Source organism: Oculina patagonica, chromosome 8, assembly GCF_052425735.1.
Source record: "Oculina patagonica isolate OP01 chromosome 8, crgOcupat, whole genome shotgun sequence".
Classification (NCBI taxonomy): Eukaryota; Metazoa; Cnidaria; class Anthozoa; order Scleractinia; family Oculinidae; genus Oculina; species Oculina patagonica.
The window spans coordinates 25,447,685-25,475,055 of record NC_135765.1 but is presented as its reverse complement, the minus strand read 5'-3'; the positions used below and the strand labels follow the sequence as shown (position 1 = coordinate 25,475,055).

Here is a 27,371-nt window from a genome sequence, read left to right as displayed (position 1 = left end):
AAAATTAAAATGATTGTTTTTATTTCTGCAGAACACTTTTTACTTAAAAATGGCACCTGATAGCATAACTTTGAATGTTGCATGAATGGAAAAATAACTTACAGAAAATATTTAAATATATTCCTATCAATGTCGGGAATGGTTTATTTTTTTAAAACAAACAATCCTAAAACAAATCAGTCCCATAAATAAAGTGTTTTGTGACTACTGATCTCTGATAAAATGCAAAACAACACTTTAATCGTAGATTAAATTATTACCTTTTGACAAAAAGCTTGAGGTATATACTTCTCTGAGTTGATCACATGCTCAAATCAAATAAATGCCAAATTCAAGACAAACCATAACCCCGGTCGACAAGAACAGAGATAAGCACACTGTTTCGAAGCCATTTCTTCAAAATCAAATGCCTGTTGTCACTTTACAAAGACACGTAAACAACAAGGGCAAATTAATGTAAAAAAGCTACCATACACAGATTTTTAACCGGGATTTTTAATTAAGCAAAATTCAAGTTTAAAGAAAGTTTTATGTTATATGTTATATATAGTCATACCAGGATTGTATTTTGGTCGATCCGCGCTGCACGCTCTCCCGGCAAATATAAAATTATCTCCACAGAATAAGAGCTAATAAGACACAGCCAAGTTGCTTCTGTTGTCAGTGTAACACTAATAATAACGATTTGCATTTTTGGCGATACTGTGGAGTTTCGATCAGACCGCGATGGCTTTGAATAATCCAAATAATGTTTATATCAATAATTTAATCTCAGAAATCTGCTTCAGCAGTTGCAACGGTAGTTAATGTTGAGCGTTACATCAACTAAGGAGACGAATTTAGTTCGACACGGCAGTTGCACACCTTGCTATACGATACTGTCCATACAAAATTTAAACTTTGAACAGAACTTGACTGTCTTCTTTTTCGTTCTCAACTTTCCGTGCAGACTCGAATGTTTTTGCGACGCACGTGACACTGATCACGCAATTCCGGGTACATCCACGCGAGAACCCACGCAATTTTGCGTGTATTCGCGCTGTTTGTGACGTCGACGATGCCGTGAATTTTCTTGTACAAATAGAATAGGGCAATTTCCCACATTTATACATTCCTCTGTTACATGAAGTGAAATTAACTTTGTAACTCGCCTGTAAATATGCACTTCTCTTTGTAGTGCACTTAAGCTCTACCGTGCGAGCAAACTCGAGTCATCCCGTTTTTCTTTGCGCTTGCAAACACTGGTTGGTGGAAATTTACTTCCGTTTCAGAATAATATTAAACGCTACGAGAGCTTTCTCTAGTTTTCTTACAATACATCGCTTTAATCAAACTTAAAACAATTTCAGTCGTTAGATGTTTCTGTTTGCAACAAATCTCAATATTTTTGGTCATGCTGAGGAATAATATTATATTTCCGATATTTAAAGAACATGTTTTTACGAAATTAATTGCCATCGGTCATACGTATTTACTTTGTGGTTACGACCGTTCTTGTGATTGGATAGCAGCCACCCGTGCGAGCAAACACGGCAAGTCATCCCGTTTTTGTTTGCGCTTTCAAACACTGATTGGTGGAAATTTACTTCCGTTTCAGAAAATCGCTAGAATGTTTACTTAACAATTAAACGCTACGAGAGCTTTCTCTAGTTTTCTTACAATACATCGCTTTTATCAAACTTAAAACCATTGCAGTCGCCAGATATTTCTGTTTGCAACGAATCTCAATATTTTTTTATCATGCTGAGGAATATCTTTCCGATATTTGAAGAACATGTTTTTACGAAATTAATTGCCATCGGTCAAACGTATTTACTTTGTGGTTACGACCGTTCTTCTGATTGGATAGTAGCCCCCACTGTGTAAATAGTTCACATCGAAGCCAAAATAATACCGTATCGTTTCTGAGGAAACGAAACAAAAATATCCTTCGATCATCCTCGTCACTTTAAATCAAGATTAACCCCCTGGGCCCGACTGCAAACCATGTATGAGCATCCCACGCACTTAGCCTTCCCGATCCCCAACCACCTCCCCCTCTCTGGAATTTAGATACGTCAGGAGAGTTGTCATCCTTACAGATCTGCGACAAATCAAAGGTTTAAGGAGATCGAGCAACATCACGCGTACGAGCAGAGATCACTGAATAGAGTACTTTTGATGCGCACAGATAGGATCTTGTTAAAAAAAAAGGCTGGGGGTCGGGTGGTTGAGGGATTAATCGGGGGTGGGGAGAGGGGCAGTACAATTTTTTGTACACACTACTTTTTGTTTAGTTGAAATAATATACTCGTTAGTTTTCCAGTCGACAGACTTTATTGCAGCGCGTTCTCCACAAGACCAGCCTGATAAATATTGTCAATTGAGCTGCGTCGTTACGTCTTTAAAACTATTACGTTAACAGATAATATTTACTCTTCGTTTCTGACATTTCTTTGTACAATTCTTGCTGTGGCACGAGTAACTGACTGCAGTGCATGTCTGTCCTTATTTGGCTTGATATATTCGATGTCCTCCACTTATTTGACTGCAACCAACGGTATTCTTTTCCAAGTTGCATTCTGTGTGGATTGCTGTACACGTCATGATATACGCACTGAAATGTCTCAGCAAAGAAAATTAAAGAAAACGAGAAATTGAACGACGAATACGGATAAAAAGAAGCTAGTGTGTAAAACAAAGGATAACGCCATTTCGATGCATTGTTATAATTATCACCAGTTTCCAATACTCCAGAGCTTTTTTGTTGCAATTCCTTATGAGATGTATTTTATTTCGACTTGACAACCAATTGCAAGCAAGGTTTCCAAATATCAGCCACGTGTCACGTGATTCAAATTCTGCCAGGCGTTTTTAGAATCCCAGAGGATGAGCGGGGACTGTGTTTAAGTTACTGATGACTTCCGTTGCTATTCTTGACATCTTTGTGTCGTTGGAGAGTTTGTTGGAGTCGTGTAATGAATCCAGATTTTGTCTAATTCGGTCGAAGGCCTAAAATGAGGACATAGGAACAAAAATAGAGATTACGTAATGTTTAATAGATGAGCAGCAGTGTTTTATCAAGTTTAAAACACGAGGCGCAGCCGAGTGTTTTAGACTTGATAAAACACGAACTGCGAATTTATTGAACGGCTTAAAAATCTTCTGATGTAGATCAACTCATTCTTGCACTAATATTTAGATTTGGGATTATTTTGGCCTAGAAAATTGGGCGTAAAGTTTAGCCGTGTCTTTATCAGATATAAAGACACTCATTAAAAATTAAATTCTATTGTATTTTCTTTATGAATTATTAATGAGTTTTTTAAATGAACGTTAAGAGAGGGCTAAAGTAAGAGTACTTAAGGGTACTTATGGCTAATGCTGACCAGTGTTTTGTTTATATTTTCGCTCGTATTTAATTCATATAAACAAATTTTGGTTCCATCACCAACTGATACTATTTTTTTTCTCTTAATTTTTATTCCTTTTCCATTTTTTCTACTTCTTATCTAAATTACTTTTTATACATTACCTATTTACAGTGTGCTTAATTACTTATTACTTGCCTTATCTTTTTTCCTATCGTATTTCTCTCTAATTATTGACAACCTAGTCATAGCAATTTAATATTTTAACTACTCAGCTCGTTTAATTTATTTCTTTTCTGAGCATTTTTTAGCCTATTTTAGTTAGTTTATTTTATGCTGTTATATTTTATATTTATTTTTGGCAAAAGAAAATGGTTGCTGTTGTTGCTTAAGATAGAATATTTAGAGTTAGAGAGAGGGAATGTATATTGCAGCTTTACCTCATCGCAGAAGACGGATGTTATCATCGCTTCGTGTTGAGCAGTTTCTGTGTTGTTGTTAAGGGAACGAGATGCCCTGTCCAAAGCAAAAAAGACAAGATCAGAAGATCATTCCATAAATGTGAAACAGAAACTTCTCACAGGTATACAATGCTACCCTAAATAAAAACGAAACACAAAAACCAACCAAATCATGGCGAGGATCGCTTCACTACTTGTTTCTATCCCCGGTGCAAAATAATTTCATTTATTCTGTCATTCGCAAACAAACAAGCCAACAAAAAAAAAAAAAAAAAAAAACAAAAAAATTTTTTTTTTTTTTAACTAAATACTTCAACACTTTAATAATATTTCATTCATTTCAATGGGGCAGCAAAGTATTCCATGCCCCTTCATGTCAAGAATTCGGCGTCTAGTTCTGGTCTCGTGAGCTACGAAAATAGCTTCAATATACGTTAATCGTGTCCATATTACTCTTCATTCAACTCACCTGGCTATGTTTGACATAGTATAGACATATATAGAAGAAGTAACTAAAAAAACCACACCAAAACACTACTCATTAATAACTAAAATGTTGATTACACATCTAAAGAAATCAACTGGTTTACCTGGAAAGCACGGCAGCCATGCCATAAATATCGATAGCAGCATCCGCGAGTCTCTTCAGTAGAAACTGCTCGTCTGTAATAACAAGGCAAATATAATGTGTTAAGTTAAAGATCTTTACAAATTAGCTCTTTTATGATTCATCACATTTCAGTTAGATAAGTGTTTAAAGAGGGTACTTAGTGGGGGTCAACTGATAGCTAAGAACTGATCAAATCTTTAGGTGTAAACTAAGAAAGAACACGTCTACAGGAGGCAAGCGTGGCCGGTGGTTTAGGGCGCTGGTGTTGTATCCGGAGGTCACCGGTTCGAGGCCTGCCCTTGCCACTAGCTGGATTTGTTTCTCGTGCCCCAATCTCGACCACGCTTGTATATGCCAACTGGTCTGCCTCCTGCCAGTTGGGATTTTTAACCTTGGTATGTTCATTTTTTATTTGTTTCCTCTGTTTCAGTGGAATGCCTGTGAACGCACCTCGTTGAGATTGAAGCTAGTGCACGACCACTATAAACACATATTTTATTTTATTTTTTTTTTTCATTATTTTTTTTTAACTTATAGCGTAAATTTGAGATCTGCAAAATTTACTGATAGCTAAGAAATGGGCTGAAATTTTAACTGATAGCAGATCGCGCAGAAAATTGAACTGTTGACTGAGATACAAGTACCGCATTCAGACCACGAGAACCGATTGAATTAAAGGGAGAACGCTGCAGCATTGATGTACTAAACAATTGTTTTGCAAACTATACCTCTGATGCCTTTCCCGTGTCTGATCAGTAGCTTCTCGACTGTTGCACCAAAGTCGCCTACAGCTTCGGCCGCCTGAATAGCAATTGGAATGATTAGATCAAGCATAATGAGTTACAATTACCAAGAAAATAGATTCTAAGTATTCTAGCGGGTTCAACTTCATGACTTCTGGTAAGTGGTGCTGTTAGTATGATGCAAACCCCTTCCCTCTGCCCCCCCCCCCCCCACCCTCGCCCTCTCCCCCTTTCGTCACCTAACCCCTCCATTCCTTCCTCCTTCTCTTCCTGTTTCGATTTCTCCCTCTTTTCATCCTTTTATCCATCCAAACCGCCCCGCCCCCCCCACCCCCACCCAACCTCTATCTGCCTTCCCTCCCTACCCACGCTCAACTACTCACCAGCTTGGCAGAAGGTGCCAGATCGGCATGAACATGTTCTGTCATAGAAGGGCCTGACTTAAGTCCCACAGCCCTGTTTCGTAAACAAAAAAAAAACGAACAATAATTAAATAAATAAACAAATGCAAGTGTAAACCATTAGTTAGATTGGCTGCCACCCCATTGATTTTTTATCATGTTGGTCCCTATTTAAACATTACAATGACCTCATTTTCCTTCGGTAGAATGTGGTTCTATGCCAATGGGGTTCTTCTGTTCTAACTGAATTTATCAAACTTCTTTATAAAACCGAATAAGCATTGTCGTCACAAACTTTTTCATTTGAATTACGACACGATATCAAAAGATTCCAGCTCACAGCGAACAAATTTCCCGTTTCCAATAGTGGAACTTCTTGCAAATTCTGTCATTTAAATAATTTCTGAAACAGATTTGTGTTTTAAAACAGACAGACATCTCGAATATAATGAAGATTATTGACAATGTTTACTCGTTATATCAGTAATAAATTACAACTGAGTTTTATTGGAGAATTGCACTGCGGATGATTAAATTATGTTTTTATGAATGTAGGAGGGTTACCCTCTCCCTGAGCCATCTTTTGCCAAGCGTTTATATGAGAAAAGTTGTTCCTAATGGACGAGCCAAAACTTGTTTAAAAGCATCTAACATGGCGGCCTTTTTTAAAATTTGGATCGATCAAGACCACTTTTTGGACAAATTTGCCGCCGTCTTCGATTTCAAATTATCCGCTACAGTCAACTCTCGCCTTGCGGACGCTCGCTATTGCAGACAAAATCCAGATCCCCGGCGAATAAGGTTTGACTGGAAATGACTCCCGTTATTACGACTCTCGCTACTACGGATACTCAACGACGCCCCGAGCGTGTCCGCTTTAACGAGAGTTGACTGTATCCCCCGCCCCTAACAGAGTGACTGTATCCTGTTTCGGCCGATTGCAGCGTTTGCGCGTGCTCAACTGTGTCAACTTGTCCCTGGTAGGCGAGGCAAAAATAACCAAACTGTTTACATGAAAAAAAAATGGCTCTCTCCCCAGGGTCACCCTGCCCCCCCCCCCCCCCTCCCAGCCAACTATGCAATTTCTTATATGAACGGTTCGCAGCTATTTATGAAGAAACTTATGAAAAGCTCCCTCGCCCGGGATGGCTTGGTATGAAGGATAACCCTCCTACCAGGGACAACTTTTCTCATTATAAACACGCCCTTAGTCATAAAGGACCACATTGCCACGATCAAAAAGTGACGATACCTGCGTGTTCTCTTGATACCCTCAGACAACATCAGTCCAAAATTCGCTGGATTTTGTAAGGACTTTTGAAGTTCTCTCAGGTATTTTCCAGCATCCTACAGGAAAAAAAAAGAAGATTAAGAACAACAACTCTTGACCGGAGTAAAAGCACGTTTCGCACAAATATATATCTCCAGCAAGAACGACAGTTTTCGGGACAAAAGAAAGAAACTGGGAACTTACTTAAACGAGTCTGCAATCACTTAGGTTAAGATTGAGACCATTTAACTCTTTGGGATCGGAAGCTTCATACGTTTAATTGGTAAGGTAAGGACGGTAAAAGGAAAAGTCTGCGTTCGAGTCTAGTGGCCCATCAGGCTGGAGATTATCTCGGTTTCAGTAGCATTTATCGACTAGGGGTATTTCTACTCCTGGGATGCTAGTCCATCGTAAGGTTTAAGCATTAAATTCGCCGGTATCCATTTATACACCTGCAGAGAGAGGCACTTTGAGAGGAACGTGTCTTGCCCAAGAACACAACGCAGCGACCACCGGACCGCTCGATCCGGAGTCCAGAGCGCTAACCATTAGGCCACCACATCTCCCACAACGTGCGGCAGTATCGATGCGTATCTCCACGTTTTAATAAACTAGACCCGTGTTCCCACCATTTATGGATACCATCATAAAAATGACTTTTCGTTGAAGCTTACCTGAAGGCCAGTAAGAGAGACGAATAATCTCAAAATATCGTTGGTCCCTTCGAATATTCTGAAAATTCTCAGATCACGCATAACACGCTCAGCTCCACAGTCCTTAAAACATTTTAAAACGAAAATAACTATGTCAGTGCGTTTAAACCAAACGGACACCTCCAAGGCAGTCAAGTCCAACAGGACAGCACTTGGTCATTGTCCCACCCACTTACGAAAACAATATACATTTTTAACCTCCCATAAACAGAAACATATCTTAAGTGAACAGCTTTGCTGGCTTCAAAGGTGCCCGCTTAGGGGGGGGGGGGGGGGGGGGGCCCCCCCCCCCCCTCCCCCCCCCCCCCAACCCCCCCCCCCCCCCCCCCCCCCCAAAAAAATTAACCTCCCTATGTAAAGGCCTGGACAAACGGAGTTGCAAATAGCGCAAGTTGAAAACTTGTGTCTTCTTACGACTTCGTTTGGTCAGGATTTGCGTGCACTCACTTTAGTCAGTATCAAATTTGCACGCAATGCAAGTCGGAACAAGTTTAAAAAAAAGACATTTTCGCACAATAATGAACATATGCTAGGTTTCACATCGAACAATACTTGCGCTACACAGTTTTCTCATCCGGCGTTTGACGGCAAGTCTTTCACTGTTTTGCCGTTCCGTTTCGTTTGCATTTTGGTTTGCTCTGGTCTACTTAACAATTTAAAATCCTTCGTCAGAAATGAGATACAATGTACCCATACCAAAACACTAGGCTAACTGCGTCTGCAATTCGTTACCATGCCAGGGACAGCTCACCTTCATGTAACCCATTCCGCCAAGAATCTGAATGCACTCATCGGCGACGAACCATGCTGCTTCCTGAAAAATTTGAAATAAAATTATGTCAAATCGTTACTTTCTAAAGAATTAAGAGACCAAAACAGTACGTATTTAAGCGCAAGGGCGGGACGCGGCTCCGAAAGGGACCTAGGACTTATGGGGAAAGAACGAGTGTGTTGCGCACTTGTTCTCCTTCTCGGAAGTTAACTATTGCTCGTTACGAGCAAAGCTAACGATATAAAATTATGGGACAAGTTTGCGATCGCTCGTTAAGTACTACTTGTACTACGAGCAGTACAGATTATACTTACCGATGCATAGACCTTGCTGATGGCTGCTTCAAGCTGAAAATCTGTTGCTCCTTGATCCATATTGGCACTGAGCATGTATGCCATAGACTGGAACAACATAATAACACAGTTAGTTATCAGAAGATCGGAAACTATAGTTGAATTATTGAATATTTTGTCTTGAGAATCCCACTTGAAGCGCCTCCAACGATTAGACATCTAGCTTTATTGATCCCTGGATTGGAGCGGACGTAACCGTTATTAACTGTTATTTATACGTTATAAAACTGTTTAAGAGTGTCTTCAACATTACTGTAAGATAATCGCACGATTTCAAACAATTTGAAACAAATCAGCTCGAGAATATCTCCTAAACAAAATTGCCCTATAGCACGCGAAAAATCATGTGATTGCTTGTTAATAATACACATACAGATAATAGGCCAATTCCGATATATTAATATTCTAACTTGGATGCGAGGCTTGAGGGAATGAAACAAAAGAAATGATTTATTCATCCCTGAACCTCGACGTGATATCTTTTGTTTTATTCCCCCAAGCCTCGGATCCAAGTTAGAATTTTAATATATCGGAAATGGCCTATTAATTTCAGTTTTCTGCATCTCGTTTTTAATTTTCTGCACTCTTGATTAATTGACATGCTTTCTGATAGACAGGTTACAGAACGTTTTCCAATGCATATTATTACCTCAGTTACGTATTGACACATAGCCATCCGAGCTAACTTCTCTTGAATGACTCCGTACTTCTCTAGTTTACTGCCAAACTGTACTCTATTCGCGGCATGATCAGCCTGGTACGAGAAAACAGACATGAAGTTAATACCTGAAACTGAACGGCAAATATTCTAGGGCTTGAATATGACGTGCACCCTTATGCGGTTTAAAGGGAAGGCAATAAAAATGGCACCAGAAAAAAAAAAGTGTGTGTTGTTGTTGTTGCAGCCGTTTCCACTTGAGCATCAAAAGTAATTCGCATTTGCTTGGCTTTACATCACTACGCTGAGTAATTGGTTGAAGAAAAAGAAACACGCCAATTCCTCAACCAATCAGAAGTAAAACTAAAACCAGTCGTGACTTGCTTACACATGTTTTCCCGCGCTTCGTGCAGGCTACTGACTTGTTTTTGTATTTGCTTCCAGTTTTGATTGGTTCACTGGATTGCCTGTGTCCTTTGTGATTGGCCGGAGTGATTACTTTGGTCTTGATTTTACGACACTCAGTTGAAAACCGCTCTGTTGTTGTTGTTGTGGGAAGTAGAATTTTCGATTATATTAATCACTATTACAGCAAATCCCGTTTTCTACGGGCACTTCAGGACCACAGAAAGCGTCCGTTAAGCGGGTTAACCCAAGAGAAAATGCGAGCTTTGTAAAAAACATGTTGCAGTTTTCTTCAATGCGAAGGGAAAAAAAATCTTAGTGAGAGTTCACTTGAGTCAATGAGCTACATGTACTCACGGCTTTCGTAATAAGTCCCTTCATGGTCCCTGACAGAGCCGCAGCCATTCCAAACCTTCCGTTGTTAAGAATGTGCATGGCGATCTTAAAACCATCACCGACTTCTGCGAAAATGAACGGACAAAGACACAGCTAAAACACTACAGTGTAGTAAATTCTAGTTTGGAATCCTGTTATAAATCAATAACTCAAATTTGTTCTAGTTGAAAATTTTAATATTGGTAATCTCGTAGTTTTAACCTATAACCTTAGTTTTAGGTAGTTCAGTTTGTAAATTCTAGTCAGTTTTAATTTGTAAAAGGAGCCATCCCTGATTAGTTTTTACGCTTAAATAAAGTTATTCGTTCGTTCGATACTTAGGGCCTGTTTACATGATTCCGGAATGACTTTCATTCCGGAACGAGTTCATTCCATCCCCATACATTTCTCTGTATCTGTTAACATGATACCGAGACGAAAGTCAAGTCATTCCGGAATGAGTTCATTCCGGTTCTCATTCCGGAATGAAAGTTTCGTTCTGGAATGACATTTCATTCTGGTATCATGTAAACACAGAACGAATTTCGTTCCGAGATGAAACCGCAACTCGCGAAACCGCATACGGACTCCGCAGTTTGAATTCAGAGCGAAAAACGCAATAGCATTTACTGTTTAGACCAAAGAAGCAGCTCAATGGTCAAATTATTCGTTAAAATTGCAGATACGGCCATTAATGGGCACAAAAACATGTTTGCACGAAACATGCGCCATCTTGTTTTGATCTCGCGCGAAAACCACGCACGTGAGAATGCCTTTGGTTGAAGCGGTCGACTCTGTCATGTAAATGCAGAACGAACTTCATTCCGGAACGAACTTCATTCCGGAACGAGTTTCGTTCCGGAATGAAAGTCATTCCGGAATCATGTAAACAGGCCCTTAGTTCGTTAACTTGCTTGCTTGCTCCCTTTTTTTCCTTTATTGTTACGTCATGTTTTGTTGCTAAGTAACATGACAGTAACAAGTAAAGTTCACGTGCAACTTTCGAATGGTTTTCCATCCCGACACAAAAACATTCCAGAATTAACCCTTTAAGTTCATGTTTTAATTATTTGCTCTGTAAACGCACTATTAGAGTAACGACATTTACCTCCAAGAATATTTTCCACGGGTACTTTGACATTGTCAAAATGAACCTATCAAGTGAATACAAGTATAGGGCACTGTTAAATTAATCAAAAGACAAAACTCAACATGAAATATAGCATTTTGAACAAATATGATCTTTAATTAAGAATCTACAACATTGTGCAAGTTGGTCACAGGGACAGAGAGAAACGCAATGCAGTGCAAAGGGACACAAAGCAAAGCCTTTTCTTTCAAAGGGGAAAAAGTTCTGGCTAGAAAAAGGTGTACAATGTAATGTCATTGTGCGGAAGATCATACACTGCAAATGCATTCCCCCCCCCCCCCCATTAAATTGTGTTACGGACTGTTTAAAAGGGGTTAGTTGATGACATTTTACATGTGGTAACTTATGTTCATTTTCAATGAACTGTCAGCTCTAAACCTTTGGTAGAGTAACATACTCTTAAATTAATGGCAATTCATGGCCACATACATGTACATGACTTTTTGTAACAAAGGATGATTTCTCAAGCATTCTCAAGGAAATCTGCATATTTAAAACTGAGCTAAAACTGGGGAGAGGGGGGGGGGGGGGGTGTTTATCCATGGCAAACACAATCCATTTCAATCTTCTCCAATTTTGTCCACCCTTGTCCCCATCTCGGATTTTGTGTGTACATGTATCTTTCAAGTTTTTCTACAGCTTTGAGCAACTATCATGATATTTCAATGAAGTTGGTCAGTGCTAAAGTTGCCTTAACCCTCTCGCTCCCAAGAGCGCCGTGGCACAAGATGCCATTACATGCAGTAGTGATGCTCATATTTGGTCAATTTGTTGAATTTGGACAGGAAAATGGTCTTGAAAGATCTGTCTTTTTAAAGCATAAAATCCCACCCCCAGCATACGAGACCTGATTTACCACCCCTACAACTTTTGCAACTTTTTCCTCTTCACTTTTAACATCAAGTATCTACACAACCCTCACATTAAGAGCTGCAAAGTTATAGTTTAGGGGTATATCAAAATATAGGAGAAATGGATATTTTTAATGTTTTCTCTTTTTTTCGTTTTGTCACCTTTTATCGCGACTTCCTTTATGTCTGTTAGTTGATTTATGACATGCCACAAACAATACCATTTCAATGAGATATAGTATGTGGTCTTCAGGTCCATAGTTACGGTTTTACAAAAATGTGGTATTTCCCATGGGAGTGAAAGGGTTAACTTCCATGTCCTAGGCACAAACAAACAGACAAGTAAAGGAACGAAAGTCCCACCTCCGCTGTGTTTGAGGCTTTAATTCCCATCTTCTTTTCTGGTGGACCACTGGAAGGAAGTAGGGAAAAAATATCAAAATTAATCATGTACAGTGTAGCTCTCACTGGATATACAAAATGAATTAAAGATACCACAACAAAGTCAAGTAGATGTACAGTATTTAATAACTTTTAGATCAATAAACAAAGTAAGAAGTGTCTAGCTCAGCTGATAGAAAAAAAAAAAAAGCAGTGTTATACATGTACATGTGTACCTTGTCACCCCTCCAAATCCTCTCTCTACAATAAATGCTGTAACTTTGTCCTTCGTTTCGCCTGTGTTTGGATCTTTCACTGGCGTCTTCGAAGAGAACAAAATGTAAAGAGTACATGTACTATCATTTTTTTATTTCATTTTTTTTTTATATTGAAAGATTAATTTGTTGGTGCTAAATAGAGTCAAGGGAAAGAGTTCAAACACAAAGAAAAAAGAAGTTCAATTTTGCTTCAGGAGGGCTAATTAAAATTTTGTGCATTGAACTTTAATTTGTACCTTAGCAAAGACAGTGAAAATGTCTGCTACTCCCCCATTGCTTATCCTGTGAGAGAGAAAAAATAGATTAATAAAGTAACCAAAATATCATTAAAGAATATCATGAGTAGGGTAAAAGGCAAATCACCCCTGCATATTATTGTGCACACAACCAGGTCAGTAATGAATACAAGTATTTTACAGCCACAGTTCTAATAATTGACATATTGTGGTTTAAGATTGAGTCAGTATTTGGAGAACCAGGAAGCATGCCACGCAGCTTTACCCAAATACTTCTCTCTAGGTCCCCTACACCCCAATCTATGCAAAAGGTTAAATCTACGTCAAGCCAAGTGGCCCATAGCGCTGGAGCTTACCCTGGTTTCTAAACTCCACTGCAGGGTAATCTGCACCCCATTCCCCCCTTCTTAATATTATTTGGTGGTCCCCTTTACACACCTGGGCAGAGAAAGCCACTATAAGAGGAAGTATCTTGCCTAATAACACAACACAGTGACCCCTGCCATGACTTCAATCTGCATTCCAGATCCAAAGTCCAGCATGCTAACAATAAGACCACAGCATCTTTCAGAGAGAACTCGCCGGAAAATGTTTGCATTATGCCATTCTCAAAGCGTATACAATAAATTTAGTAGTACTAGAGACGAATTGTAAATTTCTGAGAAGCATGGCAACAACAAAACCCCATCTGACCATTACAACCAAAGAAAAAGTAATACTGGATTCGAGACTAACTTTTTTGCTAGCTAGCCTAGTGGCTAGTGATAGCTTTGATTTCACTAGCCAAAACCCAATTTCTACTAGCCATATAACTTTCAAGCATGGTTTTCAGTTTTTCTTTTTTTTACCAAGCAACCCGAGACAAGCTAATGACAAATCGGACAAAATAAAATATCGCGCCCTCTCCATACGCAATCCATGGAAAGCCTGTCTTCCACGAAGGCAAAAACTTGGGTTTTGACGGAGACACTTTGCTGTCTTTATTGGTACATGTATGTGCATGCTTGCATCAGTCGCCTAATTGTAAACATTCACAAGTGCACAGTCATACAATCATGTAACTTCAAAGCTTGTGGTATGTAATTCTATGTTATACATGTATATAATAATACAACTAAAATGAACTAACCATAGCTTTCCTCCGTTCATGATGTAATGTTTCCCATCATCACTTAGTTCGGCTCGTGTGCGTATGGACTATAAATGAAATAAACCCTTGAAATTGGCTGTTTATACACAAGTTAAGCATGCATACAGCTGTAACAACTGAAACGGTCTTAATTGAAACAAAAAAGCATAAACCGTTGGTTGAGGATTTGATTTCAGAGTACGCATAATTATCACAAAAGGCACAATAAAATTGTAGTGTAAACAAGTGTACATACCGCCGCATCTGATCCACTGGCTGGTTCAGTTAAACAAAATGCTGCCATTTTCTCTGCAGGTGCAAGCTGTGAGAATTGAGAAAAAAAAGTAATACAATTTAGCTGTCATCACAGTTCAACTAGTTTGATTTGTATTTATCCAGTCTTTGTTTTAAGGAGTACAGTACAGTAATTAAACTGGAACAAAGACAGACTACAGACAAAACTACATGTACATGTACATGTAGTTGAAGATGTCATGATTAATGTTTTTTTTTTTTTTTTTTGGGGGGGGGGGGGCAATAAGCAGGAAAAAATAGTAATGAGCTTACCTTGTTGAATATTTACTTATTTATCAAAATTCCCCGTTTCTAAATCGAGGTTTCACTGTAATTTCAGAAAATGCAGGATTTATATGTCTTACTCTGCAGGACAATAGAAAACTAATCAGATTTAACTGATTTTACTATACAATCCATATGGCTTACCATTGGCAAGTATTTCTCCTTTTGCTCCTGAAGTAAAAAAAGGCTGTTTCAGTGTGAAAATAAAATTATATTAATTTATTTTATTACCGGTAAGCAAAATTGAAAGGGTACGGGCAACAATCGTCCCTCGAATTTTCGGCTAAATTGGTTAATAATTTATGTTTATGGTTTTAACCCTAACTAAAAAAAACCTACACTGTACAAGTTCCTAAACTTTAAGCATTATGGTTTGGGTTATTCTTTTTACCCTAACCCTAAAACCTTTCACTGGTTACATTGTTCTGGGGACCAAAAAGTTTCCTTTGTTTATCGCTTGTCAAAGAAAAGTCTTAAAAACGCCACCAGCAAAAACCTTGCTTTTTTGCATGAGTCATTAATTTTCTAGAAAACTTAGCAAAGACCAGTGAAATGAAATAGAGCACAATGTTAAGCACACAGAAGCTACGGTTTTGGCTGTTTTGGAGCTGTTTTGACAATGTTCAGTTTACCCAAAAATTTGAAGGGCCATTGCTGCCGTATTCTTTCAATTATTCTTCATCATCAACTGTCTGATTTGCTGACCTTGTTTCCACTAAGTAAAATCCCTTTGAATCCAATTGATTGATGAGCTCCAAGAGTTATTCCTACAGCGAGATCATGTGTTCCAACAATCTCCACTAGTCTTGCATACTGAAATCATACATTATTATAAATTAAATAAATTATTATTGAAATTGAAAAACTTTGTACATTGTAACAGTCAAATCTTGTTAAAAAAATTAATGGGTACTCCAGGTACAGCAGTCTCTGTAATAGCAAGAGTCTCTAATTTAGTGGAGCAATTAAAAAACCATCCATAAACATACATGTACTGCAGCTTTAAATAACACACTAAAACTGTAACTCTTCCCAAGTCAATCAATAGTTATGCTTTTGCTGCCATCAATCATCTAAATTGACTCCTCAGAAAACAAACGTTTTGTTCAACTGGTACAAAAGATTCTAATTTTCAAGGGTTACATGGGCTGTCACGATTATTATGATTGACGGCAGCAAAAACACAATGATTAGTTGGGTTTTGAACTTCAGAGTTTGTTATGGGACCATGACTAGGTACAATGAGTACCACTTACAGGAGGTGTGTTCCTATTAGGGAGATGTCTGTTAACACAGGTTTGATTGTACAATTGTACATGTGGATGGGCTGTTACATGGACATGCACCTGTATGTACAAGTTTTAAAAGAAATGAATAATTGCAGTACCTGAGTATTAGTAAGACCAAGTCCCCCAAGGTCTGTTGACACCTACAGAACATGTGATCATTAGTACTGTGAATAGGGGTGACTATTGGGGTCATTTTGCCTATTGCGATAGTATTGCATAGTCAAATATTGCATACTATTGCGATAGTAGTGACACTATTGCGATAGTAGTGACACTATTGCGATACTTCGCAAATGAGGACTAAGATTTTCTTTTTCTAGGGGGTGGGTTGGCCCTGGAGAGGCGTTCGGAGGTGCTTGCGTAGTATTCTGAAACGAAAGCGAGCGGGGGGCACTTCTCGGATAGGACACTTGATTGTATTGGTCGCGTTTCGATCGTTGATGTGTCGTGCATCGCTATTGGAGCACTCCCATCGCGTGCATCGTGTTCTTTCGTTACACCCCTAACTGTGAATAGCAAAAACATACATTCATACATGTACTGCCATTGTACAGTGTATGCATAGTGCAATAGTTTATCAAAATAATCAAATTGAAAGATAAATACTGGCCAACCAACACTGACGCGGTTGATAATAATTAACAACTGTGTCAGTAGTGGATGGCCAGTATTCCAGTATCCATTTTCATTACTTAATACATGTATACATAGATGTACAATAATTATTGATCAATATATGACACCAAAAAAAAAAAAAAAAAAAGGAAAAAAAAAAACCAAAACCCCCGCCCTAGAGACAGCCCTGGACACCTTAACATAATTAAAAAGTTATAAATGGGCTGCTACAGTAGATAACATCTGGGAAGCGTGGTAGCCTAGTGGTTAGTACAGTACAAGTGTGATGTACGTTGGACCATATGTACACTGTATGTTCTTAGGTGAAAGACTTAAATGCTCTCACAGTGTCTCTCTCGTCGCAGGTGTAAAAATGGCTACCAGCGAATTTAATGCTGGGGGTTACCCTGTGATTGCCTAGCATCCCATCCAGGAAGGAGAAGAAATACTGTACTCCTAGTGCATTAAAGAAGCTATGTCACGGGGATTCGGTGGATTTTTGGTCTAAACTGTTCTCAAATTAGTAGTTTGTAGGCAACTTTACTCAATCGCATGAAAAACAATATCTTTGAACATCTCAAGGAAGATATAACCATAAATTGTGAAGGGAAATCAAGCTGGCCGCAGCTACTTGATTTTTGAAATGCACAGAAACCACTCTAAAAGTGAGCCTTACAGTACCGCCTGGAATCATATCACATTGGCCGCGTGGCTCGGGGCAGAACGCGTGATTGCCGCGGGAGGAACGAGACGACGCGCGGTTCACGAACGCCGCGCGTTCACGGCGGGTCAGAATTTGGTCGGGGCGGATCGCGCTTGTTGTTTTTTGTTTTCGTTCTGGTTTTTTCTCCTTCCGTTCAGCACTTGCCCCAGGTTGCCGCCGTGGCGCGGGTGTCTCCGAGGTGGTTCGCGCATTTATCCCTTCTGCGCGCTTTTTATGCGTTTCTTTTTTTTTTTTTGCTCGGCGGGCTCGCTCTGGGGGGCGAATTACTTCTGTAAGAAAAAAGGAGGAAAGTAGGATACTTATTTATGAATTCGGCGGAAGCAAAAACTTTTTAGGTTATTGTGCTGCGGTTTATAAAACAGGGCAAGAAAATCCTGTGAATTTCTTGTTAGGGTATTGACGTTCTCTTCATGTGCACGTGGGGGGGATCAATGTTATTCCGGGTTTTCCGCTGATTTTTGGACGAACCAGCGTTCTCTTTTTTTGTTGGTTTCCGTGATCTCTTGGGTGCGGTGTCAAAACTACATGGCATAAAAAGGCAACACGAAGACGCGGCTGAGCACGATTCCCCGTCTCTCGCTCTCGGCTCGTTTCCCCCGGGTGGACGCACGGGCAAACCGCGTCACTACCCCCTCCACCTCGGGAACCCGCGGCTGATGTGATATGATTCCAGGCGGTACTGTAATTTTTTCATGCTGTACATGTATGTAATCCATTCCGACCATCCTAGCCATCCGCAGCCATCAAAGACACTTTCAAACAGTTTCAGTGCATTAATATAGAAATTGTTGACAAAAATAGACCATATGATTATTGTTAGGTTTCCTAAGACAAGAATTATATATTAATTAATTTGGCTGATCAAAATTTGTTACAATCTGTGACAAAACCCCTTTAATGCTACAGAAACCGGAATAAGCTCTGGCCTGATGGGCCACTAGGCTGAAACACTGACTTCACCTACATGTACTAGTTACATTACATGAAATTTGATTACCTGTAATCCAAATGCACCCATCTCTTTGAGTCCTTCCATAGTGTCATCAGCAACTTTTTCCATCTCGTCATTCTTGGCTGGATCATTGCACTCCTAAAGGATTTAAAAGGCGAATTCAGCAAAAATTAAAAAAAAAAAATTACTTAATAGGTATACCGGGTATTAATTTAATTATATATTTTGGCATTCTGCAAACTTTTGAAACCAACAATTAACCCCCAGCCAGATGTTTTTGGATTTAGTGTAGCACATTTTCCAGCACTGTCTATTAAGAAATACAGACTGCAGACAAACTTGTTGAGTTTCACTCCGATGATAGCCTGAATAGCACTCCAGTTAGCCTGTGAATGAAGCACTCAATTAAACTGAATAGCAGTCCGGTGAGAATAAATGACACTCCAGTTAGCATGTTTATGGTAAGCTCTCAAAAGTTAAAATGGAAGTCTTTTCAGCCTGTTGCCTGCTTTTTTTGCCTCATGTACCAGATACAAATAAGCGAAGTCTGAGAGACTCTCGTGCTGCATTTTTGGGGTCAAATCCACTGCATTGATTTTTTTTTCCATTAGACCAAAATCTTGTATAGAAAATTAAACAAAATAACATATACAAGTACATACAGCAGTACATGCACTAACCTCAAAAAACTTGCTTACAGGGTCCACATATGATTGTAGGGTACTTTCTTGCTCTGAATTTAATACTAAAAACACCCACAAAAAGTCAAGTTTAAACTGTTTTCTAGAAAATACATATACATGTACATACATATTATAGATCTGTACATGTACATGTAGGTATGTTCACTCATCCTTGTTAGTCAACGAATTTGGTATGATACCCATGATACATGTACAGTAGAACCCCCGGTAACTCAAACTCGGATAACTCGAACAACCCCGCTAACTCGAACTAACTTCCATATCCCTTGGACCCACTTTTCAGTCGTTTTTACTCGGTTAACTCAAAAACCCCGCTAACTTGAACTGTTTTTCGTTTCCCTTCAGAGTTCGAGTTACCGGGGTTCAACTTTATGACTATGTACAGTATATCTCTCAGCGTATTTGCAGAAACCTGGCTACCAGGTTTTCGCTTAAACTCGGGCGAAGCCCACATTCAAGCCTAACACCTAATCTTTGGGTGGGGGGGGGGGTGGGGCTTGACTTCAAGGACGGTGTGGTTACCTTGCCCAGGCTCTAGGCTATCCACTGGTTCCCAGCTGCGGAGTAGCCGTCAAAAGCTGGGGGGAGAGGAGGGTGTCACTTTTGACTGCTGGGCCTAGCTACTGTAGGTTCTGGCCCTTTTGAGCATGTTTGTGTGAAGTTTAAATGCCCTGTGTGGTCTGTGAATATTTTGAATGACACCAGTCGAGGGTTCCCTGTAGTCGAATTTGTACCCTGCCAGTCTGGCAGCTGTCAGCTGGGCCTGTGACGTGATAACCTTTTAGCAAGGGGCAAGGAACTTGTACATGTAGTAGACTGGAGTGTTTTGGGTGGTGGGCGCCAGGTTCTTAAAAAATCGCTCAGATATATAAATTATTTCAATTACATGAACAGCTGTAAGTCATTTAATATCTGACATTCGTACATGTACATGCAGTTGAACCCCCTTTAAGCTGCCACCCTCTATTAGGTAAGCGGCCAGTTATTCAAGTCCAGCAACTTTTATCAGTATAAACTTACACCAAATACTGTAAATAAAACCCCTTTTAAATGGCTACCCTAATATTATAAGCAGCCATGGCCAACTTTGTGCCATTCCGATGAGGGTTCAAGAATGTAATATTAATACTGTATACAATGTTTGGCTTTGTTTTTAGCAAGGTCAGACAGACAAGAGTTAAAAAAGAAAGTGACGGCTGAGAAGATTATTCAAACATGGGATTATTGTCATCTTAGGCGATTCCACGAAGAATCTAACTTTTCAAGGCCTTATGCTAATTTCTAACAAACCACTTTTAAGCAGCCAACCTCTATTAAGCGGCCAGTTGCCATTTCCCTGAGGGTGGCCACTTAATTAATAAGGGTTATACTGTTTACGTTTATATGTACCTTCTGGAAATGGAAACACCTGCTGTACATCAAGTTTTCCTTTAAATAAACCCATGACAAAGGATTTTGAGTCTGCGGACTATAAGCACAAAAAAAAAAACATCAGATACATGTATAGTCGGGTTAAATTTCTATACTTTTTGAAAGTTGTTACATTAGCCGATAATGTTGATAAACCATCACAAACCTGGGCATCTGTAGCATACCCATGCCTTGTATACTTTGAACTAAGGACTGCAGCTCTATGATGAAAAAAATTAAAATAAACAACAATGTCTAGGCACAAAATACAATGTATACCAAACTATATGAATTCACCTTTCACAGGTGTGTACATGGCATGCACCACATCTAAATGAATAACGTGACTGGATATTTAACATTCCATAATAATTAACTACAAGTGCTGCACAATGCATTACATGTAAGCTTATTTATACAATAATTTTACATATTTTGCAAAACTACCTCTGCTCGCGGTCTGTTTCAAAAACAATTAGCACTTTTGATTTAATGACAAACAAGTAAGTCAAGGGAAAGATAATCATTCAAAATACGAATAACACTCAACTACATTGTACATCGCGTGCGCGTTATGCAACGTGTACATGCAATTCTCTTCTTCACTCGAGCTCATCGATCGTTGATCGTCCAGGATTCTTACTCTAAGTAGTACTGCTGCCCGAGCTTTGCCACGACAAAGATCAGTCAGCTATTGCAACAATTGGTCAACAGAAAAATGGTATATATTTTTTTTCATCTTATTAAGACTTGTAATATTTTTCTGAGTTTTCCATAATTGAACGAATACACGCGATGAACTTTGATCGCTTGCTCTGGACATGAATGTAAACATTGTAAATTACATTGTACGTTTAAATAGTTGATCGAGTTTAAATAACTTCTAGGCCTTAAGGAAATCTAAACAAAACGGAATCAGGCCACAATTGAAAAATAAAATAAAGCAGCTCTTGTTTTTTTTCGGTTTCTACCTTAATTCCAGAAAGACAACGCAAACTTCGATCGAACAAACGCGATTCTAAACAACAACAATCAAGTTTTCATCACTTTAGCTTACCGGTTGAAGTTCAAGAAATTCGTAAAACTTTGGCTAACCCTTCCTTTAGGCAGGTAACCAACATTCTGGGACAATCTAAGGCATCCACAACGTAACATTCTGGCAAAAATACGGGCAAAAGGTCTTACTTGCCTCTGCCGCCAGCGTGTTCGAAACCTTCAGTTGTTGTATTGACGTAACAGACAGGCGAGCGGTTGCTAAGCCGCTCAAAGTCCATTCTCGTCCCCAGAGCCCGGGAATGGCGCGGTTCAAAGTTCTTTTCAGTGGAAGTTTTACTGTAATTTTGCCTTGCAGTATAAACTATCAGAAACTATTCTGCAGACCGCTCTTTAGGAAGAAGTCTTTCTTTCGCCATTGCTATTAAAAGTATCATTGCTTTTTCTCTGAAATCTTGGGAAAAATAAATAAATTTCACTGCATTAGTAAACTCTCTACAAAGAAGAAAAAGTGACACTCGGACAACAGCCCACGATTGTGCCACGATTTGGCCAGAACCTCACGCATGCACCAGCCGTATCACCGGAGCAATGGCAGCAATGGACAGGTGCGGGAGTTAAGGCCTTGTAATGCCTAGTTTTGTCAGAAAATTTCCTAACGCCCTCAAGTAGCATAGAAAAAGAAAATGGTTGAAAATGAAAATTGGTACTGTATATTTTAATGCCGTAGTTCTGAAATAATGGGACATACAACTTGTGAAATTTATTCCCCTCGACGCAAAAGTTCATGGGACGGAACCCTGTGCCCTGTTTGAGGACTCGCATAAGAGACGACTGAGGAGTAGTCCCCCACCCGGCTGAAAGGATGAGCATGCAGGGCAAATTAAACCGATATTTTGCTTTATTTCTGCATTTTTGCTGTCTTTCCACCAATTCCCAGGTGAGGGCGGTGAAGCTTGCTATAAATATGGAAAAGATAGTCACAGCCGAAATTCCCGCAAGCAACCATGAAATAAAAAGCATAAGGTCGTTGCCTCTTTCCTTATTGCATCCACGTATAAAACCTCAAAACGGCACTTTATTTAAGAACAAGTCTAGTCATTCGACATGTCAAGAGATTTCAGTGTGGCCAGTGCAATTTCCAAATTGTAATAATGTGTCCTAATGTGTCCTACTATAAGAACAAACTTTATTGAGACGTCAGGGTTTGCAATTGGTTCACGGTCACCTAGCAAGACTTGCTCGTTTACGAGAAGTTCCGACTACAATGAATCAATGATTTGAGAAGCAAAACTTTTTTTTTTTTTTTCTCCAAAAAAAAACCCACAAAAACACAACAAGTTCCTTTATGATACAATACACCCATGTACGTGAACCGGAAGTTTTGGCGCGTTTTGGCGTCATTCCGTTCGTAACGTCAAACCATAGACGCCACAAGAGCCTTCCCATCAGTCATATGACTTTTTGAAGCCATCCTTAGTGTGCAACGGCCTATAGACCCTATAGCCAGTGGGATGGAAGGGGTGGAAGTCTTTCACTCCACTTCACTTCACTTCACTTCACTTCACTTCCTTCACTGCTTTCAAGCCATTTACTCCCAGTTTCTGCCCCTTTCAGGATAGTAACTGACATCCCCCCCCCCCCCCCCCCCCACCCCTCTTGTGCTAGTTGCAAAATTTTCCCCAGTTTCTCCTGGTTCCCACCACTTTGGGAAACCAACTTCCCGCCCTTTCTTCTATCGTCTCCCTGCTTCAATTCATTGCAATTCCCATGCACGTCTTAATCGATCCAAATAATTACTTCCGTAAACAAATGTGGAATGAATCTGAAGACAACTTTGAAGTCAAGCTGGGATACTACTGTAGAACCAGACTTCCAGTAGGCGATGGAATTGAGAAGCTCATGGATTCTTGCAGAGCATAAATATATATATTTTTTTCAAATCCAGAAAAAAAATGTATACGTATTTCTATTTGCAAAGCGACGAATCGTCTCAGGAAGCGTCTAAATTCCATTCTAAGATTGGTCTGGTAATCATGAATGTTTTTCTCTGCGAATATTGCTCCAAATTGTGGCTTTAAACAATAAATAAAACAATAAAACCCAAACATTCTCTTCAAAGGGCGTCATCTCGGATTATCCGGAGTACTACGTGAGATAGCCCTTTTGACCGATGACGCCGCAGGAAAAACGTACGGTGATAGATTACTTTGAAAACCTGTTGTTTCTAAACGTAAACTACTTGTCTACATTATGAAGTGTCGCAATGCCGCCGGCGCCAAGATGCGCTCCGCTTTATATCAATATCCAATATTTATAAACGTTCCGTCGACAATTAACCTCATATGCACCAAAATATATCTTGTTGGAATGTTGTTATGGTTAACTTGGCCTTTGACATTGAGCGATATTGTAGTGATCGGGATCTAGATATATATTAACACTGCTGTTAATATTCTCTTAAGTCGGGACTCAAGGCTCATTCAGTTTTGACCGCCGGCCAGCGACACTCTAATTCTTTACACTTATACGTTATAAGTCAGTTCAGCTGCAGATCCCTTAGTTTCAAGGTTGGTAATCAATGCTGTAAATCTAGCTGAGTGGTGCGAGTTGAATATGTGTAACTATTTCACTGGCTGCTAACGGGGTGAGAAAGCGTGCAGTATCATCTCGAATGTCTGTGCCACGTTAGTGATGCATCTTTTCCTGACATCTTTTCCTTACTTTTTACTACAGACTTTCCTTGACGGATACATATTGCCAAGTGATTGCCTCCCATCAATGTAGAACAAGAACTGGTACGCAACTTCAAAACGTTTCAACTCTGATGGTCTAGTTCCAGGCACTGTACAAAAGCACTAGGTATGTCTTCTGTACTTGTTTCGCATGCATCTATTATCATTTAATACAGATTCAATGGTATCCCTGAAGACGTTGTCCGGTTCTATGCTCTCAATCGGATTTATTTGGGTCGGCCAAACATTCTACCGGCCGGCTGCTACACTACTTTTCCTTTTTTTCGACGTTTTTGCTAGCCTGCGAATACAGCCGCCTCTCATTCGCGTCCCGCAACGAAGTTTCGCTCTTCGTTGCGGGACGCGATGGGGCGGCTTTCCAGTACGTTTTTGCTTGTTTACAAGCTAAAAACGTAATGGGTATTGGTCAAAATTGGAACCACATATTTGTAAACTCTCAAGGGACTTTTTTAATTTCTCAAGGGACTGTTTTAATTTCTCAAGGGATTACTTTCCGCTGTGGGTGATCACTTGCGATCTCGTGAAAAAACGTGACTTGTCACATTTACAAACGTTATATAACAATTTTAAAAGTGACATGTCAGCTTTCTTATCTCAACGCACGTGTTCTGAAGGCGATCTATAAAAAGCGTCGCACAAACAATGGATTGCGTAACTAAAAACAATAAATAATCACTAGCACTTAATCGTTTAAAAATTACAAACGTCAAAAATAAACCATACCAAAAAACTCCTCTTTTCAAAGATATTATTGAAGTTAAAACAAATGCAAGAGATGGGGGAGCGGTTAAAAATTAGGCCAAATTTGGTCGCTACATGCAAGCGCAACTCTATTTCGTCATCAGCCTAGGTCGTTAGAGACGTGACCTCGCGTTGACAGGGAATGACAGAATGTTGCATGAATCGGCTTCACAACATGCGATCCGTATCTACGCAGTTCGAGTGGAATTTCAGTCAAAGACAGCAAAATTCTTTCGTATTTCATCTTCAAATATAATTCGAAAGCATTCACTGTATATATGGCTTTTGATTAATCCTGGGTCTTGATATCCGACCCTCGCAGAGCCTAGACAAAACGCAGCTTGAGTGTAACGATTTGTTTACGCCACAATTATATGCGCAATGTTTTCTCCGACAGTAGTCGGAAATATTCGTATTTTTTTCGTGCTTTTTCGTGGAGCAATCGTAACGATACGGCCTTGAACACATTGAACAGCGGTCTACCTATAACAATTCAAATATGGCGTCGCAAAAACAAACGTCGAACGCATATTTTCTGTTTCATTTGCCAATTTCGCTGCCGTAATCGACTGCCTCGAAAGGTCCTTGCAATTTTAAAGTATAGAATTGTAGTCTCGGTGAATTTCACTGTTTTTTTTAATGTTAGGAATATGTGTATAAAACCCGGCGCGGACGAGCCATTTTTGACAAAATTATATGGCTGCATTTCCTCCGCGAAGATAGGAAATTGTTAAACTAAACTACAAAGAAACTGTAATGATAAGTTCGAAGAAAATGCACAGATAAACCTTCGACTCATACTTCATGCAAAAACGTCGATATCTCGAAGAGACTTTGATTAATAAACGTTTTCGTTCTGTGATTTGAAACCAAAGTCTTTTCTTGAACTGGCGCCATTTGACGATCATGCTGTGATTGAAAGAGTACAATTGTAAAAAGGTTTACAGAGGGATATCGATGGGAGTTCTAAAATCTCAGTAATCAAACAAATTTAAGGCGATTTTTTAGTTAAAATTTCAGGTCATTTCTCAGCTATCGGTTATTTTTCAGAGCTCGGCTAACAGACCAAAAAGGCATCATTTCACTACCCTAGTCCGAGGGTTTTCTTTCTTCTTTCTGGTCTTCCACTAGACAGGCTAGGGCAAAACCTCTGGAACCTCTGAACCCGATCGTATCCTGATACATCAAGACCCATCCCTGCAAGGTTCTTTTCTAAAATTGTTCCCGGTGAAGTCGATGTTAGTGTTTACGGATCAACCTGCCAGCATCAAACAGAAGCAAATAATTTTCACACAAGCGTATATATGAGCAAATGAGCAAGTGGTTCCCAAAAATAAGAGAAGAAAAAAAAAAAAAAATATCTTAACTAAAGGGAACTTTTCATTCTGGGCAAGTTAGCAGATTTAGCTGTCGAATCGGTCTACTTCTTCATTTAGAATATATGACACGGACTTTGGATATTTCTCACCGTAGTCACCGGCAAAGGAAGCGAGCCACCCCCTTCTCCCATTCCTAGCGGTAGCCCCCCAAATCAATTTCCTCTCTAATTAAAATTGCGCTTGTCGCATGCTTAAAGAAAATACTGTTTCAATTTCCAAGTTCAAAACCGTTTGCAAGTGCGGTAATGAACCCGCCCGTACGCAAGCTATAGTTTTCATATAAAAATACTTTTAAACATAAATGTAGTGAAGTAAGTCCGAAAATTAAAACGAATCTTTTTTCCCAGGAACATGTAATAGTGATAAGATGAACTTCCTACTAAAGGCTGCTTCAGGTCTGAAAAACGATAAACAGCGCTTCAGCAGTTATTCTTTCATTTTCTCTTTATAATAGCTTTCCTAGAGTAAAAGAGAGACAGGGAGATTGCAAAACAAATATAGCCTGCGTTGCAGAAGGTCTGCAACGCAGGCTAAACAAATGATGAAAAAAAAAATCAGGCTTCAACGGGAATCAACCGCAGTTCAACCATATGATACGTCATCTATTCACTTTCTTATCGTTGATTTAATTTTCTATGGGAAATTAAAATTACGAACTCACCCGAAGTTCAACCATATTATATTTCACTTATTCACTTCAGTTATCTTTGATTTAATTTTCTATGGGAAAATTACGAACTCACCCGCAGTTCAACCATATGATATTTCATATATTTACTTCCTTATTTTTTATCTTCTATGGGAAAATTAACGAACTCACAAATTCACCAGCTGCCAATTGGTTTTAATTTGAAAACTCAGTTGGTAAGAGCACTGAGCCACCATTACAGATGTCATGGGTTCGAATCACGTTAGAACCTGATTGTTTGGCTTTCTTCTTAAGTTGCTCACATAACTGCGATAGTCTTTGATGTATTCACACTTTCTTCCGAAGTTCAGAAATATGATATTACATTTATTTATTTCTGGGTTAGCTGGATGGAAAAGTTGAAGGTTGAAGATTTAGATACATTTTCATGGAGGATAACGCCGA

General features: G+C 39.3%; 1 protein-coding gene across 1 annotated transcript; it reads right to left on the bottom strand.

Moving 5' to 3' along the window:
* Positions 1-2,780: 2,780 nt before the first annotated feature.
* Positions 2,781-21,636, bottom strand: LOC144663907 (very long-chain specific acyl-CoA dehydrogenase, mitochondrial-like). Its single transcript, XM_078524988.1, has 25 exons — positions 21,467-21,636; positions 20,576-20,630; positions 20,389-20,467; positions 18,976-19,040; positions 18,341-18,433; positions 16,103-16,144; positions 15,421-15,528; positions 14,860-14,886; positions 14,393-14,458; positions 14,137-14,204; positions 13,008-13,053; positions 12,730-12,815; positions 12,476-12,524; positions 11,220-11,265; positions 10,094-10,197; positions 9,323-9,427; positions 8,635-8,721; positions 8,300-8,362; positions 7,510-7,611; positions 6,818-6,912; positions 5,548-5,620; positions 5,150-5,222; positions 4,402-4,474; positions 3,791-3,866; positions 2,781-2,991 (listed from the first exon to the last, which is right to left on the bottom strand). The coding sequence occupies exons 1-25, from the start codon at positions 21,562-21,564 to the stop codon at positions 2,854-2,856; spliced, it is 1,917 nt and encodes a 638-aa protein (XP_078381114.1). The 5' UTR covers positions 21,565-21,636; the 3' UTR covers positions 2,781-2,853.
* Positions 21,637-27,371: the final 5,735 nt, after the last annotated feature.